The sequence below is a fragment of the Orcinus orca genome, chromosome 13, assembly GCF_937001465.1.
Source record: "Orcinus orca chromosome 13, mOrcOrc1.1, whole genome shotgun sequence".
NCBI classification, from domain to species: domain Eukaryota; kingdom Metazoa; phylum Chordata; class Mammalia; order Artiodactyla; family Delphinidae; genus Orcinus; species Orcinus orca.
In genome coordinates, this window is record NC_064571.1 from 15,328,561 (window position 1) to 15,344,131 (window position 15,571).

At 40.2% G+C, this 15,571-nt stretch overlaps 1 protein-coding gene across 1 annotated transcript in view; it reads left to right on the top strand.

The window, feature by feature from the left end:
* The first annotated feature begins 4,517 nt into the window (after positions 1–4,517).
* SUCLG1 (succinate-CoA ligase GDP/ADP-forming subunit alpha) overlaps positions 4,518–15,571 on the top strand; it is a 35,328-nt gene continuing 24,274 nt past the window's right edge. The window contains exons 1-2 of the mRNA XM_004271619.4: positions 4,518–4,693; positions 14,224–14,327. Coding sequence (XP_004271667.2) covers positions 4,597–4,693; positions 14,224–14,327 — 201 coding nt within the window. The 5' untranslated portion in view covers positions 4,518–4,596. The remainder of the gene's footprint in view (positions 4,694–14,223; positions 14,328–15,571) is intronic.

Here is a 15,571-nt window from a genome sequence, read left to right on the forward strand (position 1 = left end):
CAGGCCAATAACACTGATGAACATAGATGTAAAAATCCTCAACAAAATACTAGCAAAAAGAATCCAACAGCACATTAAAACGGATCATACACTATAATCAAGTGGGGTTTATCCCAGGAATGCAAGGATTCTTCAAAATATGCAAATCAATCAACGTGATACACCATATCAACAGACTGAAGAATAAAAAGCACATGATGATCTCAATAGATGCAGAAAAAGCTTTTGACAAAATTTAAGACCCATTTATGAAAAAAACTCTCCAGAAGTGGGCATAGAGGGAACCACCTCAATATATACAACATTTGGCCATATATGACAAACCCACAGCAAACGTCATTCTCAATGGAGAGAAACTAAAAGCATTTCCTCTAAGATCAGGAACAAGACAAGGGTGTCCACTGTTGCCATTATTATTCAACATAGTTTTGGAAGTCCTAGCCACAGCAATCAGAGAAGAAAAAGAAATAAAAGGAATCCAATAGGAAAAAAAGAAGTAAAGCAGTCACTGTTTGCAGATGACATGATACTATACATAGAGAATCCTAAAGATGCTACCAGAAGACTACTAGAGCTAATCAATGAATTTGGTAAAGTAGCAGGATACCAAATTAATGCACAGAAATTTCTTGCATTCCTATACACTAATGATGAAAAATCTGAAAGTGAAATTAAGAAAACACTTCCATTTACCATTGCAACAAAAAGATTAAAATATCTAGGAATAAACCTACCTAAGAAGACAAAAGACCTCTATACAGAAAATTATAAGACACTGATGAAAGAAATTAAAGATGACACAAATAGATGGAGAGATATACCATGTTCTTGGACTGGAAGAATCAACATTGTGAAAATGACTCTACTACCCAAAGCAATCTACAGATTCAATGCAATCCCTATCAAACTACCACTGGAATTTTTCACAGAACTAGAGCAAAAAATTTCACAATTTGTATGGAAACACAAAGGATCCCAAATAGCCAAAGCAATCTTGAGAAAGAAAAACGGAGCTAGAGGAATCAGGCCCCCTGACTTCAGACTATACTACAAAGCTACAGTAAACAAGACAGTATGGTACTGGCACAAAAACAGAAATATAGATCAATGGAACAGGATATAAAGCCCAGAGATAAACCCACACACATATGGTCACCTTATCTTTGATAAAGGAGGCAAAAATATACAGTGGAGAAAAGACAGCCTCTTCAATAAGTGGTGTTGGGAAAACTGGACAGCTACACGTAAAAGTATGAAATTAGAACACTCCCTAACACCATACTAAAAAATAAACTCAAAATGGGTTAAAGACCTAAATGTAAGGTCAGACACCATCAAACTCTTAGAGGAAAACATAGGCAGAACACTGTATGACATAAATCACAGCAAGATCCTTTTTGACCCACCTCCTAGAGAAATGGAAATAAAAACAAAAATAAACAAATGGGACCAAATGAAACATAAAAGCTTTTGCACAGCAAAGGAAACCACATAAACCAGATGAAAAGACAACACTCAGAATGGGAGAAAATATTGGCAAATGAAACAAATAACAAAGGATTAATCTCCAAAACATACAAGCAACTCATGCAGCTCAATATCACAAAAACAAACAACCCAATCCAAAAATGGGCAGAAGACCTAAATAGACATCTCTCCAAGGAAGATATACAGATTGCTAACAAACACATGAAAGAATGCTCAACATCATTAATCATTACAGAAATTCAAATCAAAACTCCAATGAGATAACATCTCACACCGGTTAGAATGGCCATCATCGAAAAATCTACAAGCAATAAATGCTGGAGAGGGTGTGGAGAAAAGGGAACCCTCTTGCACTGTTGGTGGGAATGTAAATTGATACAGCCACTATGGAGAACAGTATGGAGGTTCCTTAAAAAAAAAAAAGAACTACAATACGACCCAGCAATCCCACTACAGGGCATATACCCTGAGAAAACTATAATTCAAAAAGAGTCATGTACCAAAATATTCATTGCAGCTCTATTTACAATAGCCAGGACATGGAAGCAACCTAGGTGTCCATCAACAGATGAATGGATAAAGAAGATGTGGCACATGTATACAATGGAATATTACTCAGCCATAAAAGGAACAAAACTGAGTTGTTTGTCGTGAGGTGGATGGACCTAGAGATTGTCATACAGAGTGAAGTAAGTCAGAAAGGGAAAAACAAATACCGTATGCTAACATATATATGGAATCTAAAAGAAAAAAAAAAGAAAAAAAATGTCAGAAGAACCTAGGGGCAAGAGGGGAATAAAGATGCAGACCTACTAGAGAATGGGCTTGAGGATATGGGGAGGGGGAAGTGTAAGCTGTGAGAAAGTGAGAGCGTGGCATGGACATATATACAGTACCAAACATAAAATAGATAGCTAGTGGGAAGCAGCCGCATAGCACAGGGAGATCAGCTTGGTGCTTTGTGACCACGTAGAGGGGTGGGGTAGGGAGGGTGGGAGGAGGGGAGATGCAAGAGGGAAGAGATATGGGGATATATGTATATGTATAGCTGATTCACTTCGTTATAAAGCAGAAACTAAGACACCATTGTAAAGCAATTATACTCCAATAAAGATGTTAAAAAAAAAAAAGAAGTCTCTTATTCAATGAATTCCAGTCTTTTTCTTATTAGAGGTGCCAAGGAGTGAGAATGAGAATCCAAAGAGAAGTCTGGGCACCTCTTAAGGAAATTTGGAGAGAGGTAGCTTCTACGCTCCTTTTCATAGGATGTGGAGGTAATTATGGCTTGTTGCCAAATGGAAATATCCTATTCCACATCTGATTACTGACATCAGTAAAAACTTCAAAATATCATCCTGTCATGTGAAGAAGAAAGTTCTTATCTTTAATAGCTACTATTTATTGAATGCTTACAAGGTACTAAAAACTTTACATATTAATGCATTAACTGGTCATAATCCTATTATGAGTTAGAGAGTTTCATCCCCATCTCAGTGAGAAAACCTGAGACCCAGAGGTCACATAGCCAGTGGCAGAGGTGGAATTTGAATCCAGACCTGTCTGACTCCAAAATCAATCTGCATATAAAGATAAATGGTATAGTTAGTGTCTAGTGCAATAGCCTCCCACCAATGAGCTATGGAATTGGGGTGGAGGTGTAGTTATTACAAGGGATTGAAATATCCTTAGGTCCATCAAACATTGTGTGTAGATTCTATACATAATGTATATGGTATTTCTTTTATATGTCAATTCAGTTCAATTCAATAAATACTGAGTTCTCTCTTTGTACCAGGCATTGTTCTAGGTGCTGATGATACCGTCAGTGTACAAAACAAACTAAAATCCTGGTCCTTGAGGAAGTAAAAATTCATTAAAATCATGCCAAAATTATATATTTTTTGTCATCATGCATTTAATTAATGAAATGAAATAAAAAATATAACTATTATCATGTGAAAGCTCAGAAGAACATTGCTATTTAAAATAATTCTTCATACTGGACATATCTGGAAACCACTGAGAGTATTTAAATGATAGCAAGGACATGATCCCTTAGATGAAGGAGGGATTTTGTGCGCAGTCAAGTCCAAGCAGGGATGGCAATATCTGGGTCATAGAGGAAATACTGGGCAATCTCCCTGGGTAATCCCACTCCTACACCACGTATCTCCGTGTAAATTATTATGACTAAAGTGAGTTAGAATCATAACTTCATGGATGATAATGATGAGGACTCTCAGAAGCGTGGTTGTAGGCAGGGAGTTGGATTCCTTTATCTCTTGTTAACCCTTTGACTCTAGAACTCTCGGAGGCTCCTTCTACAGCTCTTAGGAGTGACCGTTTTGTTCAAACAAGGAGCGGTCACGCTTGACCTGTAACTTCAGTCCTCCAGGATCTCCAGGGAAGAGGCACTCACTCACTTAGTGCTAGCCGAAGGCTGCATGACAGCTTGTTTAACCAAAAGATCCATACTCCAAGAAGTTAGGTGCCAGGAAAGTAGCTTTTGGTCTTTCTCTTCACATCCTCATCTTCACTGCGCGAGTTCAGAGTCACTGTTCCCTTTGGTAATTCTTCCCGGTCCTCGCAAGGGTAGGGGGTGAGGAGTATGATCCTCTCTATATGGTAGACGGGGAAATGAAGAAAGGTCGGCACCTAGGCTTTGGAAGGGCCTTGGAAAGTTCTGCATTGCTCTTTGCACCTCGCCTCACTGTTTCCTCACTCCTTTTGACACCTCGTCCCCTGGGTTTGACTCTCCCTTTTCTCCTTCTATTCCCTTCCCGCAGGCCCCCGTTTAAACTACTAACAAGTTGAGGCCATCGAACTACATTTCCCACAATACCCCGCGCCGGCCGGCCTCAGTGGGGTTTCCCTTGAGCTGCCGTTGTTATTAATGTTGAATCAAACCCACGTTTCCGGGGAAGAGACGAGCTATTGTCTACTTCTTCGTTAAGATGCCCTTTTTCTCCTCCACCTGCAAGAACCAGTGTTGGGTGAAGACGTTTCTGCGGAGGGACATTCGTTCCGGCGAACGCTCTGGCTACCCACTTCCTCCTCGCGCCTCGGCTCCTGTCTGGTTTCCAGGGGGCCTGGGAGTGTCATTGGTGGATGACCGCAGCCCTAGCTGCTGCCCCTGCTGCTGCGACCATGACTTCTGGCAGCAGCGGCCTCGCCGCCGCCCGCCTTCTGTCCCGCGCTTTCCTCCGTGAGTCCGGCCGGGGCTCTCTCCTCCAAGCCTCCGCGAGTTCTCGGCCCCCCGGTCCCGGCGTCCTAGTCTAGGACGCGGCTGGGCCCTCCGGGGCCGGACCTCGGCGGGGGTCCCAAGTCGGGGACCCTCTGGGATGGAGGGAGCTTTGCTGGATATGGGGGGCGGGGGCCTGGCTTAGGCAGCTGGCGGGCAGGGACCTTGAGTGGCTGAACCAGGATTCGGGTCTGGAGTCCTGCAGATCCGGGGGCACACCTTTGATCCCACGGTGATGAGTGGCGGCGGGATGGGGGCGGCATCTAAACAGGCTCTTTTGGGGCGTGAGAGGTGAGGTGGTCCAGGATGAACTAAGCTGGGAGGGTGAGTGGGTTGAGAGGTAGGGGGAGGATATCAGTAGGAAATTGGAGGATGAGGCTGAGCCTTGAACAGGACTGTCGTACACTTTTAATTGTCTTTTCCGTAGACTGTAGGGTGAATCTCCAGAAGGGTGCACAGCCCAGAATACTCCTAGAAGCTTAGGGTTGGCTGGGACCTTAACCAACTTATTTGTAATATCTCCATCAGGCGGTGTGAATTCTTCAGTTCCTGAAAACTTAACACCCAAGGTTGCTAGTAACGCTGACTGCTGAAAATTCTTGCTGTGTTCAAAGTCTCTGTGTTTGTTAGGTAGGTTGTGTAGGAAAAGACTTTGGAACCAGCCACATCAGGGTTTGAAGTCTGGCTAGTCCTGTACAGTCTATGTAATAACTCTGGGGGATGTTTCTAAATCTATTTCTCAATTTCTGTTTCATGTACCTTGAAAACATTACCATATTTTAATGAATCTGAGACACCATCACTTGTAAGATGCACTGCTGTTTGGTCTACCACTAAAAGTGGGAAATGATTGCTAATTAAAATTATGACACACCATTGGTTATCAGTTGCATCCAGATTTAAGAAATGTTTAAAAAAATGAAACAAATGTGCATCCTAGAAATGATGAAGTACAGGATGATCTGGGTTCACCATGCAGAATAAGTGAAACAATTTATGTAAAGCACCTGGAATGCGATAGACACTCAACCGAAGTTAGTTTTCTTCTCTCTCCCTTTCTTCTGCTTTGCTTCTAATTCTGCTGTTGCTACTGAATATTGGATGAGACTTAGTTCATTTCTTGAGAAGATTACATTTTAAAAGTGTACAATGATGACTGTACACTCTGTAGCTACACTTAGTTACCAGATCACTTGAGGACAAACCTTAGCAAGTAGGAAGAAGTTGGGTTTATTTGGGAATGTTTTCTGGAGATTTTTTATTATATAATTTAAAGGATAATTTAGTAGGCAGAAGGAGAAAAGGGATTTATTATACCCATGTCTTTTTCTTCTGGGGTCTTGCTTGTCTGAATTTCTGAAAAATCCTTTGCCCTCTTAGGAGCAGAGTCTAGAGAAGAAAGAGTGTCTAAAAGATGAGGATCTTGAATCCACGCTTAGCGATACTTAACAGTCCTGTTCTCACATAGCTGGAACTTCTTTATTCCTAGACTCTCAGGATCCTGAGGGCTTAAGAGGTTATCTAGTTTAGCTTCTCTTGTTGGAGTGGCCTTGAATTATCCTAGTCACGTGATTACTCTGTCACTAATGGTTTGAGAGGTCTGAGATCTAAACCAAGGTATCTTTTATATTAGAGAGCTTACAAACTCTAGGGTTAATGTTTAAAAACCTTTAATCTCCCAAATCTTTTTCCCATGCCACATTTCTAAGCCCATTTCCACTCACACTAGAAAAACCGCAGCCACAACAGTATCACATTGCAAACGTCTTTTAAAGGCAGTCACAAATTATTTAGGCTCTGAGGTTAGTAATAGAACTAGAGTTGCTAGGGAGTGCTGAAGGTCTTGAGTGTTGCAATGTTGATTTGAGTTAGGAAAAAACCCCAAACACTTGTAGATGCCTTCCAGAGACCTGTTGGGGGCAGCTTAGAATATTTATCAATAGAAATTACTGAGCCAAAAAAAAAAAACAGTTCTTAGGAAAAAAGAGAAAGAACCCAGTTGAAGTGGGGAGAGAAAAAAAAAAAAGAAAAATAAGAAAGATTTCTTCCATGAGAAAGCTTAAGGATTTTATAAGCACCTTTGAAACTGAAATAGTGTCTAGAAGTATGAGGTAGTGCAAGGTTGCTTTAAACATAAGCCAGTAGTTCCTGTAGGTTGGATCTTTGAGAATAGGGAACAAGAGCTAGTATTTTTTATTTTTATTGAGGTATAATTGATGTAAAACATATTAGTTTTAGGTGTACAACCTAATATTTTGATATTTGTATATATTGTAATGTCTCTCTGTCTATTGTGATATCTATCACCATACATAATTATACATTTTTATTTCTTGTGATGAGAACTTTTAAGATCTGCTCTCTTTTAGCTACTTTCAAATGTGCAATATAGTATTATTAACTATAGTCTCCATGCTGTACATTACATCCTTATGACTTATTTTATAAGTGGAAGTTTGTACCTTTTGACCCCCTTTAGCCACTTGTCCCCTCCCCCTCAACTTTGGCACCACCAATCTGTTTTCTTTACATGTGAGCTCAGGTTTCTGTTTTTCTTTCTTTCTTTCTTTCTTTTTTTTTTTTTAGATTCCACATATAAGTGAGATCATACAGTATTTGTCTTTCTCTGCCTGACTTATTTTACTTTGGGTAATGCCCCCAAGGTCCATGTGTGTTGTCACAAATGGCAAGATTTTCTCTTTTTAATGGCTGAATAATATTCCATATTGTGTGTCCGTGTGTGCATATTAATAAATATACCACGTTTTCTTTATCCATTCTTCTATCGATGGACACTTAGGTTGTTTCCATATCTTGGCTATGGTAAATAGTGCTGCAATGAACGTGGCTTCTTTTCAAGTTAGGGTTTTCATTTCCTTCAGATAAATACTTGGAAGTGGAATTGCTGGATCATATGACAGTTTTATTTTTAGTATTTTGAGGAACCTCAGTACTGTTTTCCATAGTGACTGCACCAATAACATTCCTACTAAAGGCGCACAGGGGTTTCCTTTCTCCATATCCTCACCAACACTTATTATTTCTTGTCTTTTTGATAATAGCCATTCTAACAGGTGTGAAGTGAAATCTCAGTGTGGTTTTGATTTGTGTTTCCCTGATGATTAGTGATGTTGAGCACTTCTTCATGTACCTGTTGGCCATCTGTATGTATTCTTTGGAAAAATGTCTATTCAAGAGCCAGTATGTTTTGTTTTTTTTTTTTTTTTGCGGTACGCGGGCCTCCCACTGTTGTGGCCTCTCCCGTTGCGGAGCACAGGCTCCAGACGCGCAGGCTCAGCGGCCGTGGCTTACGAGCCCAGCCGCTCCACGGCATGTGGGATCCTCCCGGACCGGGGCACGAACCCGTGTCCCCTGCATCGGCAGGCGGACTCTCAACCACTGCGCCACCAGGGAAGCCCTGAGCCTTCTTTTTTTGAAGCTCTGATTTTTCTTTTTCTTTAGCAACCTCACTGGTTCGTTGAGAAGGTTACTACTCCGCTCAAAGGTGTCACCTGCCTTTTCCATGTGTTTGCCAAGTTGTGTAAGACTGTTTTTGGAATCCGGAAGACATTTAGAAGTGTAGCTTGGAAAAGGGGACCCTCAATAGTGATGTTTCTGATACCTAGTGTCTCTTGTCATTGCATCCAAGAACCAAATCTTTATTCCAGAAGTACAAAATGGCCTCGATCTAAATGTATCAATGTAGCCATGAGAAAGTGACTTATTTTCTGACCTCAAACTTGTTTTTCCATAAAAACTTAATTGAGGATGTTAGAAATAATTTCTCTAAGTATAGGGGAAGAATCTCATTTCACCAAAGGAGAGGCATTTTGTTGCCATAGACCCACATTTTTGTACATTATAACATTTCTAAAATTGGGATGTATCTTATAATTGATGGTATCTTACAGTAAATTGGCAGCATTTTTTTTCATACTGGTGCTTAATAGTGCTTCTTAAAATCAGTGGTGTTTTAGATTTGATGAAATATGATACTTAGAGCCAATTACACTTCATTTGTAAGTAAATACTGAATGAATATATAATTTCGCATCTGAACGGTGGATTGTTTGGGGTTTGGAAGTAAGCGGCTGCTGAGCTACTCTGCTATACTTTAAGGTCCTGTAGGTAGGGACCCCAATAGCCTGCAGATTATATATGCATAATACATATGATTAATAAATATACATTTGTTAAAATCAGGAATACATGCAGGAATAAATGAGTAACAAGGACATAGTTTGAGAGGGGAGTTGGAGGAGTATTTTCATCAACAGTCTCGGGTTACTGGTTAGGAGCACAGTACTGGTCACACAGTGCCATCTGTGGTTTGAGTCCCATTGGGCAGGTGCTTTTTGGCCGCAGCTTGCATCCACCCTGCAGCCATCTTGTAAATGACATGGTTGCTCTCTGCAGGGAGAGGACTCTGCATGTGGCTGACCGATACAAATTTCTCAGATTACTCAGTCCCTTTACTTCACAGCCTTTATTACAGTGGGCACTTTTGTGGTTTTGTGTTTCTTTGTTTAATGTTTAGTTGTCTTATAGGACAGGAAGCTTCACGTGGTCCTCAGTCCATCTTGTTTACCCCTGAACCCCTTGTGTCTGGCAGACATCCTGGCACAGTGAACATCTCAAAGCAGTTTGGTCTTTTCATTCTGTGTCAGTAATAAATAGCTAATAGTGAAATAGCTAATTATTATTCTGCATGCTGTATATATTATTAACTCATCTAATTCTCATATTGCCTGTGAGGTACATAATATTATTATCCCCGTTTTTACAGTGAGGATGCACCTTTAAAAATGTTTTAGATGGTAAAAATTTACTAATATATGTGTACCTCCTATATGTTATATGTAGACATGGATTAGTATCTTTATACATAAACATGTATAGGATATGCATGAGACATAAAACACTTCTGATTGGACTTATGTGATTTTAAAATATGAATTATATATTCTCTCTTTTTAGAAATGATTGACTTTTGTACTTAGGTAGGTTGTGAACCCAGTTTAGGGAGTGTACCAGACCCTTTGTTACCCAATTGACAGGTGTCATCTCATATCAACATCACAGCCTCCTCGTGAGCAGCTGTTATTCCACTTACAGAAGGGAAGACTAAGGCCAAGGGAGATCACAAGACCTGCCCCGTAAACTTGAGCCCAGGCCTGTCTGGTTCCTGGGCTATGCTTTCAGCTGCTTGGGATGCAGTCCCAAGGTTAGGCTAGCTTATTTCTAAGAACCTGAAGAGAAAGCGACTCCACCCACATTCTCTGGAGATGACCCAAGGCCTTCACCACTGGAAAATTCTGCCTGGTGGCCGACTTCAGGCCTCTCTGCTGCCCTAATATTTAATTAACAATACTCATTTTCTTAATATTAGTGAAGTCAGAGATCACATCATATGTCGATTTACCATTTATCCGTCACCAATTGTGTTTCTTGTTTATGGCCTTTGTCCATTTTTCTGTTCGGCTTTGGTCCCCTCCATCCTGTTGGCCCCTGGTGTTGCTCAGGTTGCTAAGGTTGTCCTCCTTGCCTGTTAGGTGTTATGAAACCACTCTCCTGGTCTGTCACTGCCTTTACCTCTGACTATGCTGTGTTTTGCTTTAGGTTCTTTTCTTCTGTAGTGAAATAGTCCATTTGTATTACATTACTGCTTCCTGGATTTCATTTGTTGAAAAAAAAAAAAGCTTAGCATGGAATTTGTACTACATTGATACAGCTTTGAGGATTGCTAGTAGCATTTAGGGCTGGACTCTTTGTATGAATTTTTGGGAAACCAAGAATCTCTGCATGTACAAAAATAGACGTAGCTTTTGTTCCCCTTTCCTGGTAATGGGAGTTCAAGATGGACATTTTTCCAGTTCACACAGAAAGAGATGGAACTTCTGATATTTATATGTGTTTCTTCTCATAGATCCTATCTCTTGTCCTGAAATTCAGTCAAACATTTCCTGTGCACGTACTCTGTAAGGCACTGTACCGTATGCCATGGGAGGCACCAAGGTGTACAAGACATGGTCCTTACACTCATGGAATTTATAGTTAGAAGTTCTGAAAGTATTTAAATGAGACTTAAAATAATCTTGAAAGAAAACTTAGCCTGAAATAATTTTACTTAGAAATAACGCAGTAAAGAATGTAACAGAATGTGTGCACTCTCCAGTGGGCAGGTGTGGTGCTTATGATTAGATGCCGCATGAACGTGTTCACAGTTTCCATTCTTCTTAATCTCAGATCCCCTACAAACCCCCCATTATATTCACAAGTCATGAATGTGATGTGGAGATTTAAAGATTCCTCACTGTGCAATGTTTTATTTAAATGTGAACTTATATGAATTAACGCAAGAGAAATTCTCAGGAGATTGAGTACATTGACTCTGATTGAAAGGTGAGAAATATTTATAAGATGGTTTGGCCACTAACGTATGTCCTGTGTTCAAGGTTTTTTTTAGGAAATAGCTTACTGTAGTTACTTGGTGGTTTTGTCATAGAGATCAGGTTTGTGTTTAAAACCAAAATATGATTGGGTTTCTTTAAGCAGTGGACGGACAATTGAAGATTTGTACTTAAACCTCTTTACATTCTTCAGCAGAGGTAGAATAGGCTTTTTGTTTTTTTAAATTAAGGCATTTAATTGATAATTTGGATGGAGAAGAAATCAAACAGGGAAAGAAAGTGACCAGTCTGACAGATTTAATATTTATAGCAGCTGGTAGTTTGCTAGATTAGAGAGTGGTGGGATTGTGGGAGGGAAGGTGAAGCGGTACAGAGGTGGAGATGAGGAGAGGCTGCTTTCGCTGGGGAGCCTCCAACCTGTGATTCTGGGCTTGGATTGTCTGTGGTGGGGAAGAATAAGGAAAATGACATAAGTGACTTAAAATTTGGTGAGTTTTACTTGGAGTATAAACATATTTTGCATTATTTCTGTCTGAATGGAAACAAATGGCAAAAGAGAAAGAATTTCCTTGATTTTCTGATGTCACCAATGGTAAGACTTATCATTGATTTGATAACAGTATTACCTTAAATAGGGCCACCAGTTGTTACCTGTGTCATGGTGGCATGGAGTGGCAGGTGTCTGGGGTCCTCCTCACAGCCATGGCAACTGGGAGAGTGTGCATGGTGTAAAGGGCCAGAGATCGGGCAGATTCGTCTTCCAGTGTCTGGAATTAAAAAGGCATGTATGGTGATTATGGAGCACCGCGGCTTGCTGGGCGCCTCAGGTTTTTCTCTGGGTTTCGTAAGTGCTTGATTCTAGCATCCCCTCATTTCGGTACCAGTGTTACCTTGTCTGGCATTGTACAGGTTTCTTGTTGGGACAGAATGTGGTCAGGAATTTCATTTCCTTATCTTTGAACATGTATTTTGGGGTTGGCTCAAAGGTGCTGATAGTCTATTAGTTCTAGCTTACCTGAAGCCTAGGTATGGGCTCATACCGTAGATGGGAAGAGCACATGCACACACATATGCACGATAAATCTCCCAAGATCCATTTCACTAGATGCTGTAGAACGGCAGGGTCATTGCACAAGTTGACAAAGGGCCACAAGGGTGTGGCCCTTTGTCAACTTGGGCCACAAGGCTGTCTGGTAGGTGAGCTGCTCTTCATCGTACTTGGTGGATGTAGTTTTTGTGAGCACCAGAATTCTGGTGCTGTGAAGTCTTGAGCTCCGTAGAGTTGATCCAGGAGGTCTGGAGTAGGGGAAGGAATAGGAGAAGGTAGTGATAGGAGTTGTTTGGGTATTGAGACCATGCTTTATGAATGTAGACAGACCTGTGCTTTCTCAGGGTGACAGGGCCACTTCTGCCCCATGGAAGGAGACTTGAACTGTCTGATGTCTCCTTTGTTAAGGTAGAGTGTAAGAGTACTTGTGGAGGACTAAACTTTACCTTCAAAAAGCAAGTATTTCCTTTTATCAAGTATGGGCTCCAGATGTCCTGATCTTATTTGCTCTTGTAATCATATCTTGTACCTTTCCTGTCTGGAAACTCCTGATAGATGGGCTATTTACTGAATATTCCAGGAGTGGGAGGGACTGTTGGGCAAGTCCTGCCAAGAATAGCAGAGGGGAGTAAAGCTCTTCCATAGGTATCGTGGTTCTGTGTCTCCAGCTGGGAGAACTGGGAGCCAAGGGCAAGCCCTGGCTAGGGTGGGCTCTCAGGCCACAATTCCTGTCGTAGTGTTCACTGGCCCAGGTTAAGGTGCTTAGCTGTGTACACTGGGCCAGGACTGGACCCTCAGTGCCCTCTCAGGGTCCCTTGTTCAGCATAGTCTAGGCCAAGAATGCATCTGATCTGTGTGCACACAGAATACTCCTCTCCTGGTTGGTCAGGGCAGATTCCGGGCCTGTCTCTTCCTTAGAGGTACAGGGGACTACAGAATTCAAAGTTGTTGGAAGCTGAGGTCAGTACGTGAGTTGAAGATGAATCAAGGGATGTTCAAAGGGCCAGAAGCAGATCAGTTATGGAATCTGAGATCTGAGGATTTAGGAGGGTGTGAGCAGTGATTCAGGAGAAAAAGCATTGAGTGGACCCTGGACAAGTTTATGATGAGATGTTCTTTTCTGGGCCTAGCTTTCATGGGCTACCTTAGTGATAGATGCTGGCATTTTGAAAGGGCCAGGAATGGACCACAGAGACAGCAGGTTGGGGTTCTAATGGGGGTTTAGAAGGCAGCCCACGTAAATCATCTGTGCTCCACTTTCTACTGATTTTTGAAATATGGGGAGCTGGCTTTAGGAGCTACTTAAGATTTCTCAGTTTCCACTGAGGTAGTTTGCTGACAGTAACTTAGATATTTTTTACATGTTTCTCCCTCATCTACTTTCCCTATTTATTTTATTTTATTTTCCCTACTTCCTTTATATGTGAGGTCTTTATATGTGACTTACATCAGAAGAGACCAAATTAAGTAATTTTGGATTATACTTTAGATAAGTTTTATTCTATGACTTAACATTTAATGTTAATATTATTACTGGGGAAAGAGTTGCAAAATAGTTCTTAGTAATTGTGACAAAGTTTGCCTTTTAGCTCGTCTTTTGCTTATTGATGTTGGGCTTAAAAATGTTGGGTCAAATGGGGAAAGCATGTGGCTGTTTGGTAAACATTATTAGTAAGAGTGATACCTAGTTTTTAGTTCCTGGATTTAATTTGAGCTGTTTATGTGAGCCCCTGGCTTCTTGCTGAGGAATAAAAATTATAAACGTAACCTCTTCTTTCTCAGTTCAGAAAAAGCAACAAAATTTTGGTTCTCAGTAAAGAAGGGATTCTGGAGAATAGAACAGTGTCTTTTCTTGTTTGTTTCTTTAATCAGTTTTTGTATTTAATACATCTTATTTAAAAAATGACATTTAAAGTTGCCATTATCACAAGATAGCTCCTGAATTAGAGGATTTTTTTTTTTTTTGTCACCAGGTTAAATTCATAGTCCAAAAGTTTGGAAAAATTATAATGTGTCATATTTTCTTTACTTTTCAGTGCAACAGAATGGAATTCGGCATTGCTCCTATACAGCTTCCAGGAAGCATCTCTATGTGGATAAAGATACGAAGGTTATTTGCCAGGGTTTCACTGGTAAGCAGGTATGTGTTTCAAGACTTTTTAAAAGATGTATATTAGAGATACAAAAACATTGAATTATTTTCTATTGTTTTAAAGTCACAAAAGTTATAATACAGTTTGTAGCACAAGAGTATACAGTACAGCAGTGGAGTTGTATCTCAGGAGGGGGTTAGGTGCTATAGTCAGCCTCTAAGATGAAAATTGTATTTAATGTTACCTTGAAAATCCCTCCCTAGGAGTACAGTATTATGTTGGAAACCCACATATTTTCTTTCAGCAAGTATAACACAACAGGTTTTTCTCCAACATTGGAACAGATCACTGTTTCTTTAATTAAGCTCTAGGTAAGGCAGATGGCTTGTGTTTAGGCCTTGTACAAAAAAAATTCTCAGCTAAGCACAGATCAGTGTGGGGAAATGCTCAAACCCAGAGAGGCTCATGGGAACTGTGATGGGAAGAGGAAGTAGTACATTGATTTTTCCCATCTTGTACTCTCTGGGCAAATGGTCTTCAGGGGAATAGCGGGCAAAATAGCCTGAAGTATTTCATTTATATTCATTCTCTGTCCCTATCCTCTGCCTACATCATAGAACTTATGTAAATTTAAATATAACTGTGACGTGATTCCACAAAAAAATGCAACATAAGAATCTCCTTTCCTTCCTTCCTACCGTTCTACTGCTCTGGAATTCCTTCTGATAACAAGTTGACATGTATCCTTCCAGATATTTTTCTTGCTCATACAAACATATGTACACTTATATAATGGGCATTCTACAGAGTTTGTTCTACAGAACACTCTCTCTTTCATTCTCTGTGTGTGTGTGTGTGTATATATATATATATACACATACACACACACATATATAAACAAATTATACAGTATATAATATATATCATACCTATATGTCTGTTAAATTGATTCCTAAAAGTAAAAATGGGTGTCAAAGGTTCTGTGTATTTAAAATTTTAACAGCTATTGCTAAGTTGCCCTTTAAAACATTTGTACACATTTATGGTTTCACCATAGTAGATGCACAGATTTTTTTGTTTTAAATGAGGGAATACTACCAGATCAATTGGAAGATAGCCATCAGCCTTAACCCAAAGTATCCCTTCCTTCATTATTAAAGGAGATATGGCAAAATAAAAGCGATTAGTGATTTTTGTGTAATTTAAAAGTTAATGATTTTTCTATGATTAAAAGAATTATCACGTCCATTCTGCAGGGTTTCGGTGATCTAGAGCAAGAGTTGGCAAGCGT